This window comes from Dipteris shenzhenensis, chromosome 1 (assembly GCF_047967505.1).
Source record: "Dipteris shenzhenensis isolate YYH24624 ecotype China chromosome 1, Dip_SZ_1.0, whole genome shotgun sequence".
Lineage (NCBI taxonomy): Eukaryota > Viridiplantae > Streptophyta > Polypodiopsida > Gleicheniales > Dipteridaceae > Dipteris > Dipteris shenzhenensis.
Genome location: NC_141596.1, coordinates 12,612,852 through 12,635,920, shown reverse-complemented (window position 1 = coordinate 12,635,920; position 23,069 = coordinate 12,612,852). Strand labels below are relative to the sequence as shown.

The 23,069-nt window shown below is 41.8% G+C and overlaps 1 protein-coding gene across 3 annotated transcripts; it reads left to right on the top strand.

Annotated features, from left to right (window-relative positions):
- Positions 1-19,304: 19,304 nt before the first annotated feature.
- Positions 19,305-22,566, top strand: LOC147905399 (uncharacterized). 3 transcript variants are annotated; one of them, XM_087372070.1, is made up of 2 exons: positions 19,305-19,515; positions 20,811-22,566. In XM_087372070.1, the coding sequence occupies exon 2, from the start codon at positions 21,027-21,029 to the stop codon at positions 22,356-22,358; it is 1,332 nt and encodes a 443-aa protein (XP_087228196.1). In that variant the 5' UTR covers positions 19,305-19,515; positions 20,811-21,026; the 3' UTR covers positions 22,359-22,566. The 3 variants fall into 3 exon arrangements, with proteins under 3 accessions (XP_087228196.1, XP_087228040.1, XP_087228118.1); XM_087371914.1 differs by having other exon boundaries at positions 20,744-22,565; XM_087371992.1 differs by lacking the exon at positions 19,305-19,515 and adding an exon at positions 19,837-19,971 and having other exon boundaries at positions 20,744-22,566.
- The last annotated feature ends 503 nt before the right edge of the window (positions 22,567-23,069 follow it).

Below are 23,069 nucleotides of genomic sequence, written 5' to 3'. Positions count from 1 at the left end.
TGTCGTCCCTGGAACCACTCCTGACTCTCCTCCTCTGCCAAGCGCCCAATTACTAACATAGAAACGGTCCAGCCGCTCCAAGAGTCTGCCTCCCTCCCTCCTGTAACCCCAAGAGAAGTCCAAACTCCCAGGCCATCTATGAAAGGAAGGCTCCCTCCAACTGTCCCGACCTCCCACTACAAAGAGGAAGGAGTCCCAATCTGCCTGCTCTGCCTGAGCTATACCGAGGAACTCTGGGCCCCGTCCCTACTGATCCTCTAAGGTCTCGAGGTTGTTGAAGTCCCCTCCTACAATCCAAGAGTCCATTTTTGGCAACAGGTCTGTCAAGGATCTCCAAAAACGTCTGAGATCAGTCGGGGCATAGATATTGAGGATGCCAATGCGGGATCCCTCAATATGCAGGCCCACCCAAAGCGCACGTCTTGGGATCAAAGTGCCAAAACCAAACACATGTTGAACTAGAGAAGTGTCGATGGAGGTACAGACACCCCCGCTTCTCCCCTGCTCGCCAATCGAAGGTTCCCAATAGGTGTGGGAGCATCCTGTGAGGACCTTCCCACAAATACTGGTCTGTGAAGCCGAAAGCTTGTGTTCTTGTAGTAGGAGCACATCTCCTGATGAGTGGAACCCGTTAACGTTCCAAGAGATAATGCATAAACTCATGAGGAGGGAAGGTGGGCCACAAACAGCTGTCTGCTTGTGGTCGAAGTCGAAGTGGTCGGAGGATGTCCTGTGTGGAGACGAAGGCGCTTCTGTGAAGATTTCGAAGGAGAGGTCGGATCATCGGACCCATCCTCTAAAACCTTCACCAGAGGGGAAAGGCCCTTTGTCCCGTGGTGGTAAGCTCTCTCTAACCAGCTCGACGCCTCTGCCAAGGAAATGTTGTAGAAGCCCGCAACCTCTGAAGTCCTCCAGGGGCGAAGCCCTTCTGCGTAGGCCCACTCCAACGGTGGTCTAATAATGACCAGGAGTCAGAAACGTTTGGCACTGTGGCGCCAACGCAGATGAACATCACCTTCCTGCCACTACTGCTAAAGAAGCTCCGCTTCTCTGCAGTCCTACACCTGCTCCTGGGTCTGGTCTCGTATCGTCTCCCAAACATTTTCATTCGTCCATTGCTCATTCCCTTCACTAGAGATAGTGAAGGAATAGCTAGGACCATCATGCAGAGCCAGAATGGACACCTTACCCTCCGCCCCCTTGCAGAGGAAGAAGATGCTGATGTCTAGGCATGCGGGAAAGGAGCCAATACCCGCTGCATCCAAGTAGTCCCAAGGACCTGCTCGGTAAAACTCCAATGGAAGAGCTCTAGGAGTAGCCCTTGGGCTTGGGGACGACGATGAGGAGTCTGAACCGGAGGGAGGGGTGCTGGCCACCTGTGGGGAAGGGCCTATCCCCACTGTCGGGCCTGGGGGGATAGATGAGGGTGAGGTCTGTGCTGGCTTCGAAGCTGCAGGTGGTGCAGGTGGAGGGGGGGATTCCATCTGTACCATGCTCGAGGAAGAGAGTGGCACGGAAACCACTGGTGTGGGGGGGGATCCTGGAGGGGGTGGGGGTCGAAGAGTCGAGGAGGAGGGGAGAGGGGGGGGAGGGCGGGATGAGGGATGAGGGGGAGGCTAGCTGACCTTCTCCTTTCCCTTCTCCTTCCCCTTACCGGGCTGCTGATGAGCAGGGGTCATCTGAGGGGGCTCTTGCTGTGGCTGGGAAGGTTTTTTTGGGCCTGCTTTGTTGCCCTTTCGTTTTTGTTTGACTTCCGTCTAGCCTTCCCATTCGGGAGGGGATGTCGTTGACTAGAGCGGAGTATCTTGAGATGCCTGAACAGGGTCTTCTGAGGTTCTGTACCCGTGAAGCGAGGACATGAGCGAGCCTAGTGCCCGAAGCCGTGGCATCTCAGACACTGGTTTGGGCGACCAGTGACCAGAATGCGCTGCATCACCACACCTGTATCTGTCTCTATCTCGAACTCCGATGGGATGCTCTGTGGATCAAGGACTGCCACCTTGACACGTGGCACCCCTTGGGCTACCGCCGCATCAACGTAGGTGTCTTGCATAGGCCAACCAAAGTGCGCCCCCAGGTCCTTGATGATCGGGCGAAGCTCGGTTGTGAGACCTGGGAAGGGGTAACTGGGTGTCGAGGAATACGAAAGCGGGCATCGAAGTCCACTACACTGAATCCCCTGTACCAAGGGACCATGAGGATGATCTTCCCACCCACAGAAGTAGGGGATCGCCTGACCATGTCGCTCGCAGCCTGTGCTGAGGAGAGCTTAAGCTAGAAAATGCCATGTCCCATGACTGCAACCTCCTCAATGTGACTGTCCTCGAGGTAGAGGGTGGACTGCAACCAGTCCCTGATGTCTGCTCGTGAAGGGGAGTAGCCAATGACCCTCCCATAAACTGATGTCTGGGAGAAGTCCGTGGCGGCCTGCTTCACCAAGGAGACCTGGTGCTCTGTCAATATGACACGATAGGCTGATGGAGGGGGGGTTCGTCTGGGCCACCGGTTCTGGGCACGTAGCCGCCATATCGCTTGACTAACTGCGAACTCCCGAGGTGGGGAAGGGGGAGGAAAAAGAAGGGGGGAAAGGGAAGCGGGGGAAAAAAAGGAGGAGAAAGAGAGGGGGAGGTGAGGTGAGCAGAGCGGAGCGAGGCGAGGGGGTGAGGTGAGGTGGGCGGGGCGGAGCGGTGCGAGGCGGGGTGAGTGGTGGAGCGGAGCGGAGCGAGGCGGGGTGAGGTGAGTGGAGTGGAGATGGGGTGAGGTGAGTGGAAAGGGGGTGAGGTGAGCGGAGCGGGCGGGTGGCATGGAGTGGAGCGCGGGGTGGGGTAGGTGAGCGGAGCGGGGGTGAGGTGAGCGAGCGGGCGGGTGGCGAGGAGCGGAGCGGGACAGGCAGGGTGGGTTAGGTGAGCAGAGCAAGGTGGAGAGGAGTGAGGCGGGGCGGGGTGAAGGAGTGTGGCGAGGCGAGGGGGAGGAGTGACGAGTGGAGGAGAGAGGATGAGGAGAGGGGGAGGGGAGCATGGCAGAGAGGAGGAGGAGCGTGGCGGAGAGGGGGCGACTGGCTGCACAGCAACAGCTAGTGGAGGGAGAGGGAGGGGCCATGTAGCATGTGAGGGGGGGGTAGACGGGGCACGAAGGGGAGGGAGGGAGCTCGGAGTTTTGGTTCTCACTTCTACCTCATTGTTTTGCTATCTTTGGCCCTGTGGAATTCTTCCTTGATGATGAGAAATGTTTTTGCTTTAGAACAGTTGACTCCCAGGCCCCTCCTTTCAAGAGGAAGCTGGACTTTTTTGTTGCTATTATTAGACCACAGCAATCACCAGGTGAGTCCTGAGAGCTCATGAAGGAATTATTTGGTGCTATCCTATGCATTCACTGATTGCATATGTCAGCATATAGAATTCAATGTATATAAATTTTGGAACAGGCAAAAGGAAGAGACTGGAGTAGAATGCTGATTCTTCCATCACAAAACAAAAGGAGCCAGAAGAGGACAAGTCTCCAGATTTGCTCCTATTTGAGTTTCTTCACAAATGCAAGGCTCAAAGTAACTTCCACATATACCACAATATTTTCAACATGGAGTTCACAATGAGCTCTATACTGGAGCATCACAAAGATTTTCTTTCAGACCATTGGGACACCTTCAAAGAACTGACAGAGGCAGGAAGAATTGTGGAAGGTGAAAAGGTTTTTGTGCATATAAATCATATTGTCTCCATTGACAGGCTGAGGTACCATATGAATAGAAGATTGGACAGCCTGCCTGATCAATATAAATTCAACTGTAACTTGCACACTAGAAAGTGTAGAGTGCTTGAGGAAACCATGGCATTCCTTATGTACATTGTCTTCAGTTAGGACTCTCTGGATGAACAAGGGCAGGAGACTGAAGAAGAAGACACATCTGAAGCAGAGGAAAAAGAGGATGTTCCTTTGGTAACAGAAATGGGAGAGCAAGAAGAAGATATCAACCTTCAGGATGAGGGGTCGCAAGTGGCTGCTCTTGACCTTGTTCAACTGAGGACAAAAACTCTTAGGGGAGCATAGCCAGTTGAAGATTTTGATGTTCAGAGCAGCAACTATGTAGTGCCCATGCTTCCAGGTGTCTTGATTGGTGGAAAAGATTATGTTTTCCTCCATGATATAGAGTGTATGTTCAATTTGAGGGAGGATTATGCCATTTCCCTTATTGCCCAGGCTTCAAGGCTTGACAAGGAGGTCGGCATAGAGGATGACCATTCACTACTAGCTTTGGAAACAATTTTTGATCATGCAGAGGCCCTTACTTTTTGTTTCAAAGAGGCTGAAAAGTTCCAAGAGCCAGATGAAGCTGCCTTCCAGCTCACACAGGAAGCTATGAATCTCTCAGCACTATACACGGAAAAGCTTAAAGAAGAGGCTGGATTGGAGGGGAGAGGAATAAATCTTTGGAAATATGAACTGCTTGTTGCTGATGAAAATGAGAAGGTACTTCAAATCAAATACTTTGTCTTCTGCTTAAATGTTTTGTAGGTTGTGTATTGTCTCACTCCAATCTTTGATATGTGGCAGCTACAAATTTAGGATGACACATTCCTCCAGAGATCAAGTGGAATCAGGACGGTTGGGTTTCGCAAGCTGTCAAGCCTAGTTCATTATATTCATGATCTAGGCAGTGCTAAGATCTTGATTTACCATAGGCAGTTGAGCAACAATGGAGAAGCCATTGTTTACTTCTTAAAATGTTTGTCCAGGGTTTTAGGTGGACATGATCTTTCATGGCAAAAGGAAAAGATCATTTTGATAGAGAGGTTGTCTGCCATAGATATATTTGGAGATTATGTGAATAAGCAGGCCTCTAGGGCCTCTTACTTTTTGTCTTACACTTCTTATGCATTAGCATGTGGTGTTAAGGAGCCCAAATGTCTGGAGGGCTATGGAAAACACAAGCTCATAAGGTTTCGAGAGCCACCCAGGATTGCATCAGGCGACACAATCCAAGAAGAAGAACACGTGGAGACAGCTGAAGAAAAGGATACCCCTCCCAGACAAGGGACAGAGGCAAGCATTGATAAACAGACAGTCAACATCAAGCTAATAAGGAAGAAAAAGACTCCAATCAAGATCAAAAAGAGAGTTCCGATCGGCAGGCCCTGGGAGAAATAGGATTTAGTCATCAAATATAGCATAAACATTATATTGAAGTTGAGTTGATTTGTACAAAGTCTTTGATGTCTGGTATGATCTTGTATAAATGAACAATAAGTTGAAGATGAAATGATTTGTATATTTAGATAGAGTGGTGTCATTTAATATTAAACAAACAATATATTGAAATTGTGAACAAATTGTATTACGTTTAGATCACATGTTTCACAAAAGAAATATTGTTGATGGAGTCTCAAATCATATAGGCATAACACCAAGAGTCACTTGCTCCACAAAAAAAAATTCTATTGATTGAGTTTGAAAACATGTGGACATAACACCAATAAGTTACAAATGAGTCCTATTCATGTTTACTTGTCCATTTATGGTTTCTAAATATCTTTGATTCCCTCCATTGTCTATGTCTCTCTGCTACCATTGAATTGTCTAGAGTTTGTCTTCGTCTTTGCTTTTGGGCTAGAAGAAAAGCAAGCTTGATTTTGGAGCTAGCAACTTTTCTTTTAGCATGCAGCCTCTGTAGTATACCTTGCTAAAACCATTGGAAGACTTCCTTCAGAATATTTGCCTTTTGACTCCCTCCATAGAGTTGTGTGTGTCTGAAAAATGCATTACGTGCCATGTAGTGAGACTTCTCCATGCCTTGGGTAGACCAAATTGCTGGGCATCCATACTTTTTGACAAAATACGGAAGGTGGTTGTAGATGATATGCTGTAAGACAAAAGAATGCATAGTAAGTGATAAAAAAAAGAGGATCACACTTAAGTAAAAGAAGAAGACAGGACCTTACCATGTAGTGAGTTATATTGCAGGCTGTCCATGTGTCTTTCATTGACTTACCAAAGTGTTTAATTGCCTCCTCAAAGTTCTTGTAATCACTCTTTGTCCATGTTACTTTGTCACAGAACATGAAGAGTTGATCAAGAGACCTCCACACCTCTGCCTTCACATTTCGTGCTTCCCCATCTGCCTCATGATCTTTCACAGCATTATGGACTTGCTTCCACAAACCATAATTAATCTTTGAAACTGTTCTACCTTGCCTTACTTGCTTACTGTGTTTGGGTCAAGACAAGAATCTTCTTGCCTTAACACCACCAATAGAGGGCTTGATTGTTACCTCCTTGCCATTGGTAGACTCTTTAAAATCCTTTGTGATTTGAACATCTCCTCCATGCAGACCTATATCAGATAACACTTTTTCCAATGCTTGAATAGCATCCTTTCTATTTTTTTCGGGACGGAGTTTCCAAGCAAATCCAATATACAAAAATACCAATTTCTCAATAATTCGACATAGACCATGCAATGTGCAAATGTGAACATTACATAGTGGAATGTCCAAAATGGCCTTGAAGTCAGGGTCAACTTTATCTCTATTAGGTGCTCTCTTCCACCATTTGGAATCCATTACTTGAGCTGATTCTTTGCAGTAAAGACAAGGAGACTTTGAGTTGTTGCCTCCTTTACTAACGTTATACATGCACTTAAGTGTTTTAAGATCCCCGGCCATGTGCCACTGTACTTGAAAATCACCTTTTCCTGCAACATGGAGATTCTCGCCTTGCACTTGTCTTTTGATTATTCTCGGTATTTCTGTGTGGTGAAACACCCAATCTAGTGTTTCATGGTCTTCGTCTTCACCTGCCAGATTATAGAAAACAAAAGTCTTACTATAACAGATTTGAAAACAATGACCAAAATCAGGTACAAAACAAAAAATGATCATACCTGGAAGCCTAACCACCATATGTGTTTCTCCGACTGCACACTAAAATACTTCAAACTCGCTTCAGTCAATGATGTATCAATTGCTCCATTCATCAATGTAATAGTAACTCTTTCCATTTTCTTTTCCTTTACAACCTCACACTCATCTAGTTTGATAACAAATTTCAAAATGCCTTTGCACTCCTCAAATGTTATTCCATAAAACTCGACCATTCTTCTTTGAAGTTGTTGTAGATCTATAAATATATTGTTCCAAGAATCATACATAGTGGTTCCTTTACCACCATGAAATATTTCTTCAATATGGATATATTGCCCAATAAATTCATCTATACTTTCATTCAAATGACCTCTTATCCTCCACACGGTTGCTGGATTTGGCAGTAAAACTCATTTAATCCTTTGATCTTTCAAAGTTGAGGATATCGCATGGAAAATCGAACTATGTCCCTTCCTGCTAACTCCACTAACATCAAGAGCCTCTTGGATTGTAGTGCCATCAACTTGATTATTGGATACAAAGTCCTCTACAACATTGCGTTTGACTATTTTGTATTTTTTTTCCTCAATCAAACCTTTTGCTACACCACAAGAAAGCAATCCTTTCATTTGTTTAACAGGAAGAAGGTTCGAATCCATATTTTCTTTTGTAGGCTCCAATAATTTCCTAATATCATTCAGCACCTCCATTATTGTTTTGCGGTAATGGACGAAATAGATATAGTCATTTGAGAGCCTTTTTGAGTATACAAAATGATAAATTTCAATCTAACCTTGCTTCCTGAATTCTTCGCTTGCATCCACCAGTCCCAGCCTTCAAATTTGCAATGTTTTTAATCTTCCTGCTACGTAGTGTATCTCCAAGCACGGTTCTCTTCTTTCTTGCTCTTGTCAACTCTTTTTTACTCTTTGAATGCTCCTCAATTTCATTCTGCAACTGCTCCTCCAATTTTGCACAAATGGCTATCTCCTGCATCTTGGCCCCCTTTTCTTATAGGTACATCATTTTATACGTTTCTGCAAATGCAGACTGCACTGAAATATAACTAAAAAGTCCATTTTGTCCATCGTCGGCAAACCTCAGTAATGTGGTGGGATTGACAAATGGAGGTGTAGAGTTTTTTACTTGACATTTTGGATATATGCTTCCATCGCACCATAAGTCAATATGTTGAAGCCCTTCTCTTCTCATATTTTCCCGCTGTTGAGCATTCAGCACCGTATCCTTTCGTCTTTTTTGTGCTGGAGCATATTGTTCTTCTAAGTCGATGTGAAGATGGTGTAATCGCTTCTTCTAAGATAGTGACTCACTAGTATCGGCCATTTTTTGTGCTTCTGAGGTTGCGAAGTTTGCTCGTCAATCTCATAGTCGTTTTGTAACATGAATCATGGAAGTGTGGCGGTATCCATGTAAATATTTTGAAAACTTGCAATCACCAAGTTCAGTGATGGATTCTTTATGAAAGGCCTGCACACGTCGGCAAAAGAGATGCGGAATCTTTGGTAAACAAAAAAAAATCTAAGGAGATATTTAATGCAAAATCGTGTTAGTCAAACAAAATATTATCTTATTCCTTTATGAATTGACAGTTCTGTAGTCCTTTCTGACAATTCTGAGCCACGTTTTCGTATTTTACAGTTTTTGAGATCTTTTAGGAGAGAAATAAATCAAAAAATAGTGAATTTCTTACAGGGCCCCAAAATGAGCTCCCTTTTTCCCTAATGGTGCTTGTTAGCATGTGTCATCCATGAGCATGTTTTGTTCTTCATCCCATTTTGTTTTTGTATTTGATGTAAATTGAAATATAGTTGATTATTAGTATGTCAATATGTTTTGTGATGAATAGTTGGTGGTTTTTAAAGTAGTGTGTACAAATTGATTTTCAACATGCTTTTGGAGGAGTAACATATAAAAAATTGGATACCAACAAATTAAAGCGTCTATGGTGCACATGAGTTTAACTAAACCTTATTATGAAGGATCAATACAGACAAAGCTACTCACCTGCAACTCCAACCAAGTACTAAAAAAGCCTCAATGATCACATTCAAACTGCTAGCAAGTGAATACAAAAAGTATACAATTCATTCGACCTCATATGTATAGAAGAGCCCATGTCGCGCTAGTTTCAATTAGTCACTATTCTTATCACACTATCATTTTCATTCTCTTTGTCGCTTACAATTGTCATCATCATCGTCGTCATTGTCAGTGCTGAAGCTATAATGAGCACATACATGCTATGCAAAGAGTTTGTGTGGAGTTAAGCCCTTCATCTACCTACCTATCTATGGGAAATTAATGCTATGCAAAGAACGTTACCTATGCTAGAAAGCATGCTATTGCACATTTCACATCCTAATATTGGGGGGGATCTTGAGGGAATATGCCCTACTCTAATGGTGCTAAAGCTTCACTTGGACATATGTGTAGCATTGCTATTGTAGGAGGGAGGCTTTCTCTCCCTTACTATTGCCTCCCAAACACCCATCCCATCCTTGCTCCTTTCCCATAGCCCACATACTCTTATGTTAATAGGTCCCCCTTTGCCTCCACGATCTAGTGTGTATTATGGGATGTGAAGGACCATACTCCACCCTATATGTTTTTGCAATTTCAATGAACTTTCATGCTTACTACGTGAACAATGGATACTTCTCACATGACATCAGTTGTGAATGATTTTCGTATTCCACAAACTATTTAAATGGAGAAATTATGTTAACTTCGATTTTGATGAAGCTTAAACTACAAAACATATGTCATTTACATATCACTTTGCCATTCTATACTCCTGTGTCAGGTAGTTTGATTTCCTTTTAAATTGGATTATAATTAGGGAGCAAATATTACAAGGATGATGAAGTACTTTCAATTTTTTATTCTCCAGAGGATTTCCTTTGCTTCCTAACGCTTTAAGCATAGGATTGGTTTTTAGTTTAAAAGAAGTTAGTGGTATCGTCTTAGATTAGTTTTAGATGTAACAATTTTGGTTTACTTTTTATGGTCATGTTCTTAAGCATTTTGTTGGTTTATTTTATTTTATGTGATTGGCTCATTTTTTGCTCTTTGTATGAGTTGTTGAGGATTAGTGCTTTTAGGTTATACAAGTTTTGAAAAAAAGTAGTATGATAATGGTCGAGTTCTAGGAGTTGTACGTTGGAGTTCATTTTCCTTTGCTATTTCTGATTATATGATGGTTATGAAATAGATCATTAAGATTATTAGAAGGGTTTTGTAAAGCTCAAACACCTTGTATAGATTTTTCACTAATGATAATGATGTGATTAAAGTGGCATCATGCTACTAAGTTAGAGAATTCAAACTCAATTTCAATAGATGGTGGTAGTTGCTTGATGCTTCATGCTTTTTGGTTGTTTGGAGAGTAGTAAGGTCCAACTCAAAAGGGTGGTATCGAATTAAAAAAGAAGACTAATTATATGGTCGAATGAGGCATTGAGATAAATGACAAGCTAACTTCAAATGTCTACTTTAAATTAAATTTCAATTTTGGCGGATTGGTGTGTGGGCTTTATGTCTATACTTAGGGGTAGTGTAAGGGTGGTAGGTGATTATTAATTGGCCACATGTTATCTGGTCTTCTTTTCTTGTGCATTTTCTTCATGGATGGGGGTTGCTCACGCTTCAAACCTCTCATCGAGTACCTGGCCTAGTAATGATTGTCTTCTCAGAGTCTACCATGCCTACCAGTTTTGCATGGAGTTCTTCTTGCATGCCAACTTTTGCTTATGGGATTTATGGAAGGAGCCTCATTCTCCTCATTAATCAGGTCGACCCCACTCTAGAATGCTAGATGGACTTTGTGTGTCGCTCTTGATTCTCTGGACATGCGGTGGAAGGAGCAGACCTTGATCTTTGATCTTCTCTTGTCTTAGTTTTCCTCTGATCATCTGTCTGGTGATCTCTCGTGGCTTGTATTACTTTTGCTCAGAGAGTTTGTTGTGTTCATTGCCATCCTCACGTAAAACTCAAAGAAGCTGGCCTTGCCATCTCTTGAAGGTGCACTAGTGATGCCTTTTTCCTCATCGATTCTAGTCGTAGCTCTTTCGTTGTGCGGTTAGGCGAGCGACTATTTTTCATGTTGGTGTTCCTTCATTGAGCCCAAAGTTTCTATACTAGTATAGAGCAGTGTGCATGCTTCTTTTGAATTATCTTTTCTAAAAGATGATCTATCTAGCTTGTGTGATCAAAGGTCTTTTGCATGCCAATGTTCCTGTTTGACTTTGAGCTCCTTTGCTATAGTGACCTTGTATTCGGTTGGATCTTCCTCTTCCTTGGCCCAAAAGCTAATTCTGCAGATTGGGTGGTGCGTTGTCAGTTGCTCGATTTCTAGAGATTTGTTAGGTAAGTTACTCCCATGAGTGCTGCTTAGTTTGTCATTTCATTCACAATTCTTTTGCTCTGGGTACTCTTTATATCTCTCTGAGAGTCCTTCATTGCCGCTGAGAGTTCTGGTCTAGCTTTTTTCAAGCTCACTAACCATGGAGAGTAGGATCTGAGTACGTGAGAGTGCTCATAGTGCAGGTTTGTGGGCAATCCTTTTGTTCCCTACATCCTCACGCATTCTTCTCAAAAGCTTTCCTTGCCTTCCATTGTTGGTGTTGAAATTGCTACCTTGCCTTGGTGTTCTCCTTGCATTTCTTCCTCATTACCGGGTATCTTTCATCTAGCTATCATGAAGGTCATCTTTCTCAAAGCATGAATTGTCTATGGGGATATAGAGCAGCATGGTGGGTGAATCTGGTATAGCTTTCCTATCTTCATTGTTCCCTTCTGAGCATCATTTGCTTTTGTCGACATTTTGGTCGGGGTGGTCACATTGTGCTCTGATATCTTGGCCCTTCCTCGAAGGTCCTTATCCTTGATTCACTACTCTACTGGTCTTCAAGTATCTCTATTATTGTTGCCTTTTTTTTTTCTTTCTTTCTTTCTCTTTTTCTGGTCTTCCTTTCTAAGTTTTTTGTCAACTTGGTGATGTTGGTTGGGTTCTCTAAGTTTTTTATCAACTTGGTGATGTATAAAGTTAATGGTATAGCCTTTTGATTTTTTGTTAAGATAGAAAGCTTCTTAGTTATATATATACATTTTAAGCTTGTCTCTTAGGTATATTATTTAAATACAAATATAAATATAAATCTAAATAAATAAATAAATATATATATATATATATATAAGGAATTTGATTGTTGTCTTTACTTTTACTAGCTTGATTTTTAATTTCAATTGTCATGCAAGCTTTTTAACTACTGTAATTTGTCAATTTTATAATTTACATTAATTTCTTATCTCCTTTAGTGATTAAATCTTTTGTAAATTTACGTCTTGATATCCTTAAAGTGTCTTTGTTTTAATTAGTAGGTTTGTTATTGTCTTGACCTTGATCCTATATATATAGAGAGTTACACACACACACACGATGTGTGTGTGTGTGTATACATACACACATACATACATACATTATATATATATATATATATATATATATATATATATATGTATGTATGTATATATGTATGTATGTATGTATGTATGTATGTATGTATGTATGTATGCATGTATGTATGTGTGTGTGTATATATATATATATTCTTGTAACCATGACTAAACATGAGCATTTATTGCACTATAATTACAAACACGTACAAAACAAAATATGTATTCTCATATCAAAAAATACATGGTATCCAGTGATGTGGTCAAACCCAACAACAATTTCAACTTCAACCTAAACAAAAAATGGCTCTGCACAAGGTACATTCGATGACTCACTGGATTGTTTATATTGTATATTGCAATGTCAAGACACATGACAAGATAAAAACCGAATAGATGTACATTTGACATAACATCTTATAATGTGAATTCTATTGTACTAAATTGCCACATGGATAACAACTGGGGAGACATGTGTTCTAAATCTTCCTTCCCAGCATAGCATCTATTGTACTAACAAAATGTTGTGTTGGATGGTGGCAAGTTAGTATCTCTCCTTCAATTAAATATGAAGAATCTCACAAAGTTCGACGATTATACTGGGGTATTTATATCAGAAAAGCTATTTTAGACTTGTGGAAATTTATGTAAAGATAGTACTAGAAAAAGAAATTTACCATTCGATTGAAATACTGCATGGCAATTTGAAGCATTGTATTGTTATAGAAAATAATGCTTAGAATCTAATTTTTATTGAATCAATAAGTTGAATTAAAGTTCAACAATGTAGAGAATTAGTTTGCATAAGTTTTATAAACACACACACAGAGTGCAAGAATTAGCCCAAATACCTAAGAAATCTCTCTCTCTCTCAAAAACACTAACACCACTAACTCTCACACAAGGAATACTAGCCCTTTAGCTCCAAATCTCTCTAAATCAGAATGAAGAGGGATTAGTTAGAGAACATATATAAAAACCCTTTAGGTTTAGGGTTAGGGCTAGGCTTAGGATTTCCAACCTTTTTTCTTTTGTATCACTTTTTTGTGTTAGTGCTTATTCACAATATATAAGATGATGTTGAGAGGAATCATCCTCCAGATTGTACCATCTTTGCCCTTGTCACCGTCATACATTCCTTTAGGTTTGGAAGGTGAATGTCATCTTCATCTTTATGCCTAGCATTTTCTTCATTCTCACCATTGTCATCCTTCTCCTCCTCCTCTAATCGGGCATTTGGAAGGTAGATGCCATCTCCATCTTTGTCCTCGACATTATCTTCATCCTCACCATTGTCCTCATAGGATGTCTCATCCTCCTTCTCTTGGGCATCTGGAACTTGCAATGGAGTGATTCATTCACATTGTGTGGAATTAGATAGGACATCATAGGTTAACTTGAGAACTCATGCCTCATATCCCACATCCCCTAACATTTCTATCATTTTGTGATTAAAATAATAATCCACAAGCTTCTCAACTCAATTGTCCATCAGTTTATTTGTTAAAGTACTTTGGACATTCATGTATTGATTCAAATTTCTTTCGGATCCTGTGTTAGAGCATGGCTGAGCCTTTTGGCTAAGCAAGAACTATCATGGCAATGGGAGGCAAAAGTCCACAACTAGCATCATTCATCATCTACCATTTTCAAGTGGATGTGGTTACAATCAAATCTTAAATATTGCTCAATGCATGATAAACCCCTCCTTACATCGATACTTGGCTAAGTCATTGCAAGAACTTGCAAACTCATCACTAGATGGGATATACCCCTACATGAATGGGTATCTGTTCAAGCTTCATGTTCCATCATTCAAGAAGGAGCTATCCAACACTATATAAGGGGTTGTGAGCTTGCTCCAATAGTGGCGTTAAACAACTTCCAAAATTCCTTGCATTTTGTAGCATTGTGAACGGACTTCTTTGACTCTTTTACCCTAGATGGATGGGAAGAGAGATTTTCTTATCGTTGGACCTCTTGAAGCTAGAGCCTTGAGTGCATATACCATATGGGTCTCATAATATAATATCCTAAACTTTTTTCCATAATATGGGTCTTCCATAGTGTGGACAATCCTAGTTCATCTTTCACATCATGTGTTTCGTCCTTTGTTGCCCTATTAGTCAACTCTATCATCCATCTTTGGAAAGGATTATAATGACATCATAATAATTAACTTTTGTTTTTTATTGATGACAACAAAATGTAATAATAAATGGGAAATTTTGTGATTGCTAGCAATTGCAACATGGTTGACCCATTTGTTGGCATGATAACTACCTTTAGACATTGTCTCAAATGTATGAACCATGCCACACATTTATGCCAATCTTTCAGCGTTGAGATTGAAAGCGTATGTATTGCACATAAATGTGTGTACAATCTCAGACTCCCTTTGTAGTATTCTATCTTTGTACTAGGTATACTCCCTAAATGAGTTGTTGACTTTTCATGTGCGTGATGCATGAAAAGTTTGCCCCCGAGGTACCATAACATTCAAGAAGAAGATTATGCTTGTCCATCCATCTGAGATGATCATGCATCCAATGTTTTGTAGCCACTAGAAAATGCTATGCTTGTCCATCCATCTGAGATAATCATGCATCCAATGTTGCATAGCCGCTAGAAAATGCTATAATTGATATATCTTTCTCTTTTCCATATGTTGTGTCCAAAGCTAATTACAAATGCCATGCGACTTACATGGAATGCCTCTTTGAGAGGCTTGCACAAATTATCTAATCAAAGCTTAGTTGAACATTTAAGGGACTGCATTTAATGGCAACTTGAATGTAGGCTTAGCTTATAGATTGATGTGGAGAAATGCCCTATGGACTTGGTGATGTCTACCTTATAATCGACATGGAGAAAGCCCTGTAGGTGGAGCAGTATGATAGGGTTGAGAAGGCCTGGCTTCAGAGCCAGATCTTCTCTTGGGGATTTCCCCTCTAAATTCCTTTTCAAGCGATTAAAGGGAAGCTTCAATTAGAGGACGTGGATAAAGTAGAAGACAAGGATGGAAAGTTGGTCTCTGAATTTTGGCAGATTCCAGAAGTGTTCATGCAGAAATTGTCTACTATTGTGGCCCTAGAGGGTCTCTCCTACCCAAAGGGTAGGTCTAGAAAATGTTTTCTTTGAGCAATAAATGTGGGATGCATTGGATTTCCTTGATTTTGATAAGGCCCCTAGCCCAAATGGTTTGATAGCAAAGTTCTATGTGGCCTTTTGGCAGCTAATCAAGAGTGATTATACTGAGATGGTAAATGTTGCAATGCAAAGAGGGTATTTGTCCCTTGATGTCAATGTGGACTTGGTTAAACTATTCCTTAAGAGGCAAAACTAGATGAAGGTTTACAATTGCCAGCCAATTTCAATGCTAAACACATCCTATAAGGATAGTAGCGAAGGCAAGGAAATTGCTATTCAAAAAAGGTATATATGTATGTCAGTTGTTGATAAGGAGAAAAATGGCTTCATAAAGGGCAAAGACGTTTATTAGAATATCCTAAATCCAATAGTCATGTATATTGTATTACCCACAATCCATGGTTTCAAAATCCATTAATAAAATTGATGGAGGAGCATGCATGGTTGTCCGAATACATCCATGCCTTGATGTGAAGTAGAAAGTAGCCTTCTTGAAAATGCAAGGGGTGTGTGCCAATCTATGTTGCAAACTGCAATAGAATATGAACTACAAGAGATAGGTAGAAGAGAGGCCCTTTTCCACTTTCATCTCCTCCTTTCTTGTCGATACTCCTCAATCAAGCCTATACATTGGATTTTGTTGCTGCTTCTGTTTAGAGGATTGTACTGCTTGGCTTTGATTTTGATCAGGCATATGATCCGGTGAGTTGAGGCTACATTATTATGGTGCTTGATAGGTTGGGATTTGGGGTGGGCTTTTGCAAGATCATAAGCACCCTATTTGGGAATGTCTCTGTATTGTTGCACCTCAATGGTGGGGCTATAGGGAGGTACGAGCTTAAACGGTCCATCCGACATGGTTGCCCAAAAGCTCCGTTATTGTTTGCAATTTGTACAGTGCCGTTCATTCAATTGATCGAATAGAGTATGCAGATAGGGTGGATTCGGGGGGTGATGCTACCATAAGGGAGTCAAACGTATCCCCAACTATTTGCAGATGATATGGTGGCTTTGTCGGCTGAGACCCATGAAAGTGTTAGTGGGCTTTGTGAAGTGATTCAATAGTTTTGCATGGCATTGGGCTCTATGTATAGTTGGCCCAAAACTGTTGGCTTAAGGACTAATCATGGAATTCATCTTGACTGGTTTAATGCTTTGTCAATTAATTGGGTGGAGCTTGGGGTAGTGATCTAGTATCTGGGATGGAGCTTACCTTTCGTCAGTGGTTTGATTTATTCCGAGATAAACAACTGGAAAAAGTTTGGATGTGACATGGGGCTCATGTGGGTTGGAATGCCAAAATTCTAATAGTGAAGCATGCCCTAGCAGGTGCAACTACATATCTTGCTTCAATTTGGAGGTTTAAAAAATCTCATTGGGCAGAGGTAGAGGTAAAGCGCATCCTGTGGGACTTTGTGTGGGCTAAGGAGGCAAGTAAAAGGAAATGGCACGATGTGCCATGGGAAGCAATGAGAATCTCAAAGGTCAATGGAGGTCTAGGGTTACCTGATGTGGATATAAGAAATGTTGCCTAAATGGTGGTCGTTTATAGTCTCTTTTGGTTGTTAGTTTGCCTATGCCTTTAAGTGTAGGGCATGGGCAGTAAGCCTCGTTGTAATTGGCCACATTTTTGTACTCTCGTCTTTTTGGGCTGACCACCCCTCATAATAAATTCGGCATGTTCTACAAAAAAAAAAACTCCAGATCCATTCATAGCAATGGATTTAGTTACAAGTTGATTAGGCGCATTGCCGACAAGGTCAATTGTGGATTACACATGACTCAATGCATCTACAACTAGCCTCCTTATGAAAACTTGTTCAAATGTTTGTGCTTGAACATTTGTTTATTGGATGCATTTTCGACTATACATTTCTAGTTGTAGCTTGTTGAATATTTCTGCTTGCATTATTGGCATTCCAACATCCCATTATTCCTTATCTCCATTCTTCGCACACAAACATACAAACATAGAGAAAGTATTGACCCCTAAGTAGCTATCTTTTAAAATGTTAGCCCAACGTAGAGAAAAAGGAGGCTGCAATGCTACCGCTATTGACTCCTGTTGATTGCTGGTAATAGCAACTAGCAGGTGCAAGCACACGTGCACACACAAACCCAAAAAAACCAGAGACATAGAGAAGGAGACAAACACATAAATAAATGAACACACATTGGAACATGAACACAAACACAAACATTAACACTAAGAGACACACACACAACTGCAAACCACGTCCCAAACATAAAGATATCCACATGTACACCACGCGTACATAACAATCACTCAAGGCATTTTAGCATATGCAAGGCATCTTTGTCTATTAACTACACTCAAATAAAGAGTATAACCTAATTCTCACAATCAAACTTGAGAGGATCACTCTAAACTCAAGGCTTTGGACTCACGATTACATTCATTGGTACTCATGTTCATGATCCGCAAGTTCCCTAAAATGCAAGGAATTTGATTTACAGACCACCCCACGAGTATGATGAACACTCACATTCATTGGCACTCATGCTTGTGGTCGAGAGGTTCCCCAAAATGCAAGGAAATGGAGTGGTAGACCACCCCCAAGAGTACAATGAATGCTTATTCCCCCCTCATATCTCGCATGATTGAAATCATGGTTCACCTTTATGCCCCAACCCACAACTACTGTCTCTGTCTCTCTGTCTCTCTATCTCTCTCTCTGTCTCTCTCCCCCCCTCACAATCCTATGGAATGAAGAACCCTCCTTGGTTCCCTTTCTATGATGTAGAGGTAGGGGAACGAGAAACCATAAATTGTAGCAAACATTAATGTTGATAACTGTCACACTACCATTAATACAATTACTATTCTCGACAATAATAGCCAAGCTACCATGGTATTTGGGTAAAAATTACGCTTGTTATTTGCGCATTAATGCCAACAAATGACCACCACATATAATTCACAATTGGTACAACAACATTGATACCAGCAAATGACCACCACGTATAATTCACAATTGGTACAACACGATTAAAGTCAACAACATTGACCACCACAATATTCACAATTGGTACAATAACTTTGAGGAGCAACAACAGCTCAAGCGGTAGGGTGTTTGCCTACTTGAGTGGCTCGTGGACTGAGTCCCTCGACCATGGGGGGTAAGTGGAATAAACAAAACATTGAACCCAAAAAAAAAAGCACTCCTACCTAAGTTAGCATCTCATTTGGAAGGTGAGGTTATGAAGTACCTGCTTAGGGTCCTTTCCCGCGCGTGGAGGTGCGGTGGGGCTGTCCGCACATGTGAGGAAGGTGCGGGCACCTCTGGGGATTCATTTGGCCACTGGCGTGGCATGTGTGAGAAGTCGTTGACGATTGCATGATTATGATACCTGCTTAGGGCCCTTTCCCGCGCGCGAAGGTGTAGTGGGGACGTCCGCACATGTGAGGGAGGTGCGGGCATCGTAAGCTTCCGAGGATTCATTTGGCCACTAGCGTGGCACGTGTGAGGAATCGATGACGAGAGCACTTGGGTGCACGCACCGAGTGTGCGTGGAAACAGGTCCTTAGGGGCTTAGCAGATGGGAAGAAATATGATGGGAATGGGAAAAGGTGGTCACAAGTGGTCCCATGCATATTTATATCCTATTCCAACAAAAAAAGAACTAGGGATGGGTTTAGGAGGAAGAGGACACATGGCATCATTTCATGCGTTTAAGAGGTGGGGACCTTGTGGGGACAAGGACACATGTCATCCTTCCATATTTTTGAATCCCTAAAAAAGGGAAACCCATCTAGCTGCCTTGGTCTAGAGCCCATGGTCCACGATGGGAGAAAAAGTGGCTACTCCCATTCTAAATCCATCCTAGACCACTTGGTGTAAGATGGGAGTAATGATGACAAAAATATTCCCATCCTAAAGCCATGCTAACCCCATCCGTGTGCTAAGTGTTGCTCGTGTTGAACATTTGCAACCTTCTGCTTCTGCTGGTGATCAAGGACAATCTTGGAAAGTTGATGAAGAGCAACCCTGTCTCCCTGCTCACCTGAATCGTATGAGCTCCTTTCTTTGACTCCTTCGCTGCAAACAACCACGATTTCAAAAGTGTTTGTAGAAACCTAAGATAATCAAACTCAAAGCTTCGTTAACTCCCCACGTGACGCATTGCCCCTTCTTTGACAAGTAAATAGACGCCATTGCTACACAGCTTAGTCGCACCGGCCTGCAACTCCTATCTGGAAATGAAGTTTTCTGGTTTTGTTGCTGCGGCCTACAGTTGGCCGTTTGAATTGAGCGCGTTGACAGCGTAGCCCTCCATTGTTGTGTAGGTTGATACCCAGTGGCTAGCAATGTCCTTCCAATTGTTTCCAGGACTGGAGGGCTTTCTTTACTTGTTGCTTTTCGTGCCCATGCTTTACAGGCCGGGGATAGCTCCTTGTTGTGTGTACATTCCTAATGGATCACATTATCCATGGATATCTGTTCAGAGGGGAGAAGAAGGCTGAGAAGTAGGGGTCTCCCGGCCAATACTTTATGATGTTGACATGGAGGGCTTGGAACCAAAGCTTGTACCTTATTGATTCATGCTCCTGTGTTTGAACCTTACCGATCTGAAAGTGCTTAGGGATCTAGTCCTGTCACTCTCTAGCTAGTCTAAGACAATGAGGGGTTCATACTTGCAGTAAAACCAAGCTAGTGCTTCATGACCTAAAAGACAGCCTCGAATATAGCGCTTTCAGTGTTGTGTATATAATGATAGGGTCTGAGTATTGATGGTATCACTGATATGAGAGTTCTGCAATGTCATGTGCAGCTCTGATACTTCAAATGGAATAGCTCATGGGGGTCATAAGTGGGACCTTAATTCCAAATTGGGATTTACATCAGAGGATCCAATAGGCCTTGTTGGGGGGACCCAATTTATCAGGATCAAAATCTTATTAGGATCAAATGATGGTAGGCTTCGTAAACTGCAAATGGTCAAGTGATTCCACATCTGACTGTCATCTGCAATTTTTTCACGAATAGTTTTGGATATAAAAGTAAATCAACATATTAAATGCAAGAAAGGGTTTGTCAAGCTTGTAACCTTGTTAGTTGCTCTTGTTTCTCTTATCTATTCAGTGGTCCTTCTCCAAGGTGGTACATGTAATTTTGTGAGGGGATATCTGGTCTCCATTTCAATTATTCAGGATACAATATCATGACATTACTTTCGAACGTGTAGCCATTATTTTGTGGACAATTCCCTGAAATTGTTCTGAAATTGTTTTTTTGCAGTTCTTTCAAGTGATCTATGGCTAGCGAGTTTATGCAGTCCTTTAAAGGTCGGCTGACTTCTGATCAGGTGCTGCAAATTCTAAAGCTAGAAACAGATAAGCAGAAGGCCTTGCAGTTCTTTATATGGGCAGGGAAACAAAAAAGATACAAGCATGATGCTGAGGCTCAGAGGAGAATCCTTAAGCTGTGGGGCCACAAGAAGAAATTTAGCGATTTTTTGCGTGCACTTGAGCAGATTAAGAAGGCCGATGGTCCAATTACAGAGGCAACATTTACCCTCTTGATGAAGGGTTATGGTTTTGCAGGCATGGCAGATGCAGCCCTTCAAACTTTTAATAATGTGAAGATCTCGGGTTGCACTCCAAATGTGATACATTTTAGTTGTCTTATTGATGTGCTCATCAAATCAAATTCTTTGGATGTTGCAATGAAGTACTTTGAGGAAATGCAGCAGATTGGTTGTAGTCCAAATGTTTTTACGTACAATTCACTAATGGTTGGCCTTTGCGAGGTGAGGAATGTAAAAAGGGCAGTTGACCTTTTAGATGAGATGAAAAAAATAGGATGTGTTCCTAACGTACACACGTACAACACCTTGATCAATGGCCTTTGCAAGGCAGGAAAAGAAAAGATGGCATTAGCCACATTCAGGGAGATGATGGTGAAAGGGTGCAGTCCTAATGTTGTTACTTACAATACTCTTATTCAGGACCTTTCTAGAACAAATCGAGTTCATGAATCATACTACCTTCTGGAAGAGATGGCGTACAATGGTTGCTTTCCAAATACAGTTACGTATACAATATTGATCACTGGTCTTTGTAAGGAGGGTAAAGTAATGGAAGCCTACAGGCTCTGGCAAAACGTTAGAAAGGTATGTGATCCTGATGGAATAACTTATGGTTCTTTGTTAAATGGTCTTTGTAAAGCTGGAAAGCTTGTTGAAGCTGTGCAGGTTCTGAAAGAAATGGTTGCCAAGGGTTATAATGCCAATTTTGTTACTCATAATGGACTCATTAACGCATTTTGTAAAGCGGGTGATTTTGATGAGGCTTACAAACTTTGGGATCAACTGAGGGAAAAAGGTGACATACCATATACTTCTACTTACAACTCTATGATAAATGGTCTTGCCAAGGCAGGCAAGACTGCTGAAGCTGCAAAGGTTTCAAAAGAGATGAAAGGGAGTGGCCGTTTGCCAGATGTGGTTACATATAGCTCACTTATAGATGGCTTTGCAAGGAAGGGTGAATTTGAGAGTGCCTATGAGGTGTTAAATGACATGGAGGCAGCGGGTTGTAACCCAGATGCATATGCTTTCAACTCAATGATTAATGGTTTATGTAAGGCAGGAAAATTGCTCGAGGCACGTGCTATGATGAATCAAATGTTAGAGAAGGGTTGCAGGCCTGGTCTCATTACCTACAATACTTACATGGATAGTCTTTGCAAGGCTGGTGAGGTTGAAAAGGCAGATAATTTGTTAGAAGAAATGAAAGCCAAGGGTTGTCGTCCGGATTGTATTACTTATCGTACCATGTATTTTGGGCTTCGCAAAGCAGGAAAAGTACAAGCTGCTTCAAGGTTCAGGAAACTGGCAGAGAACAGTGTTTGATATGCCATTTTAGAATAGCACATAGATTTTGCAAGCCCTTCTTCTAATGTCATGTATACACAAGAGACAATAATTTAAGACACTTTAGACACTTGTGTCTGAAGGGTGTCTAACGTGTTGTGTCTTAATGTGTCGTACAACCATGCCTAGAAGAAGGATATCACCTTGTCTGGAGAACTCTATGATGTCATCATATATCGTCTCATATGGGCTGTGTCCCTCTATAGTGACCTCATGTGCATACGATGATGTATTTGGGGGGAAATAGCACACCGCAATGAAGATCAGTCGTGTATCTGGTTTCTGGATGCGTACCCACATTTGTCGAACGTGCTCCTCTCTCCGTAACACAGATATGAATCGCCTCATGTGTGTTTTGAAAAGGACAGCGACCCCCGCAGACCCATGTAACTGTCTCTCCTCGTCTCTTTCTTATGGGCTGACTCCCAAGCGTATCCTGTCACTGTGGGCAGTCCTCTCTCTAGACTCTCATTCATATCGGTGTAAAAGATCATGTCTCTGCTGGTGTATGTTTCTGAGAAACCTCTTGGGTCAGACCAGAGGTACCATTGCAATTCCATACTGCCATTTTCAAGCTATTCTCCACCCCATCCCCGGGGGGAGACACCGTCATCTGCTGTCCACTACACCTTCTCTCCTTTCTGGCCTTTCTGCTCTCTCATGTATCATCACTTTATCATCTTGGTACAC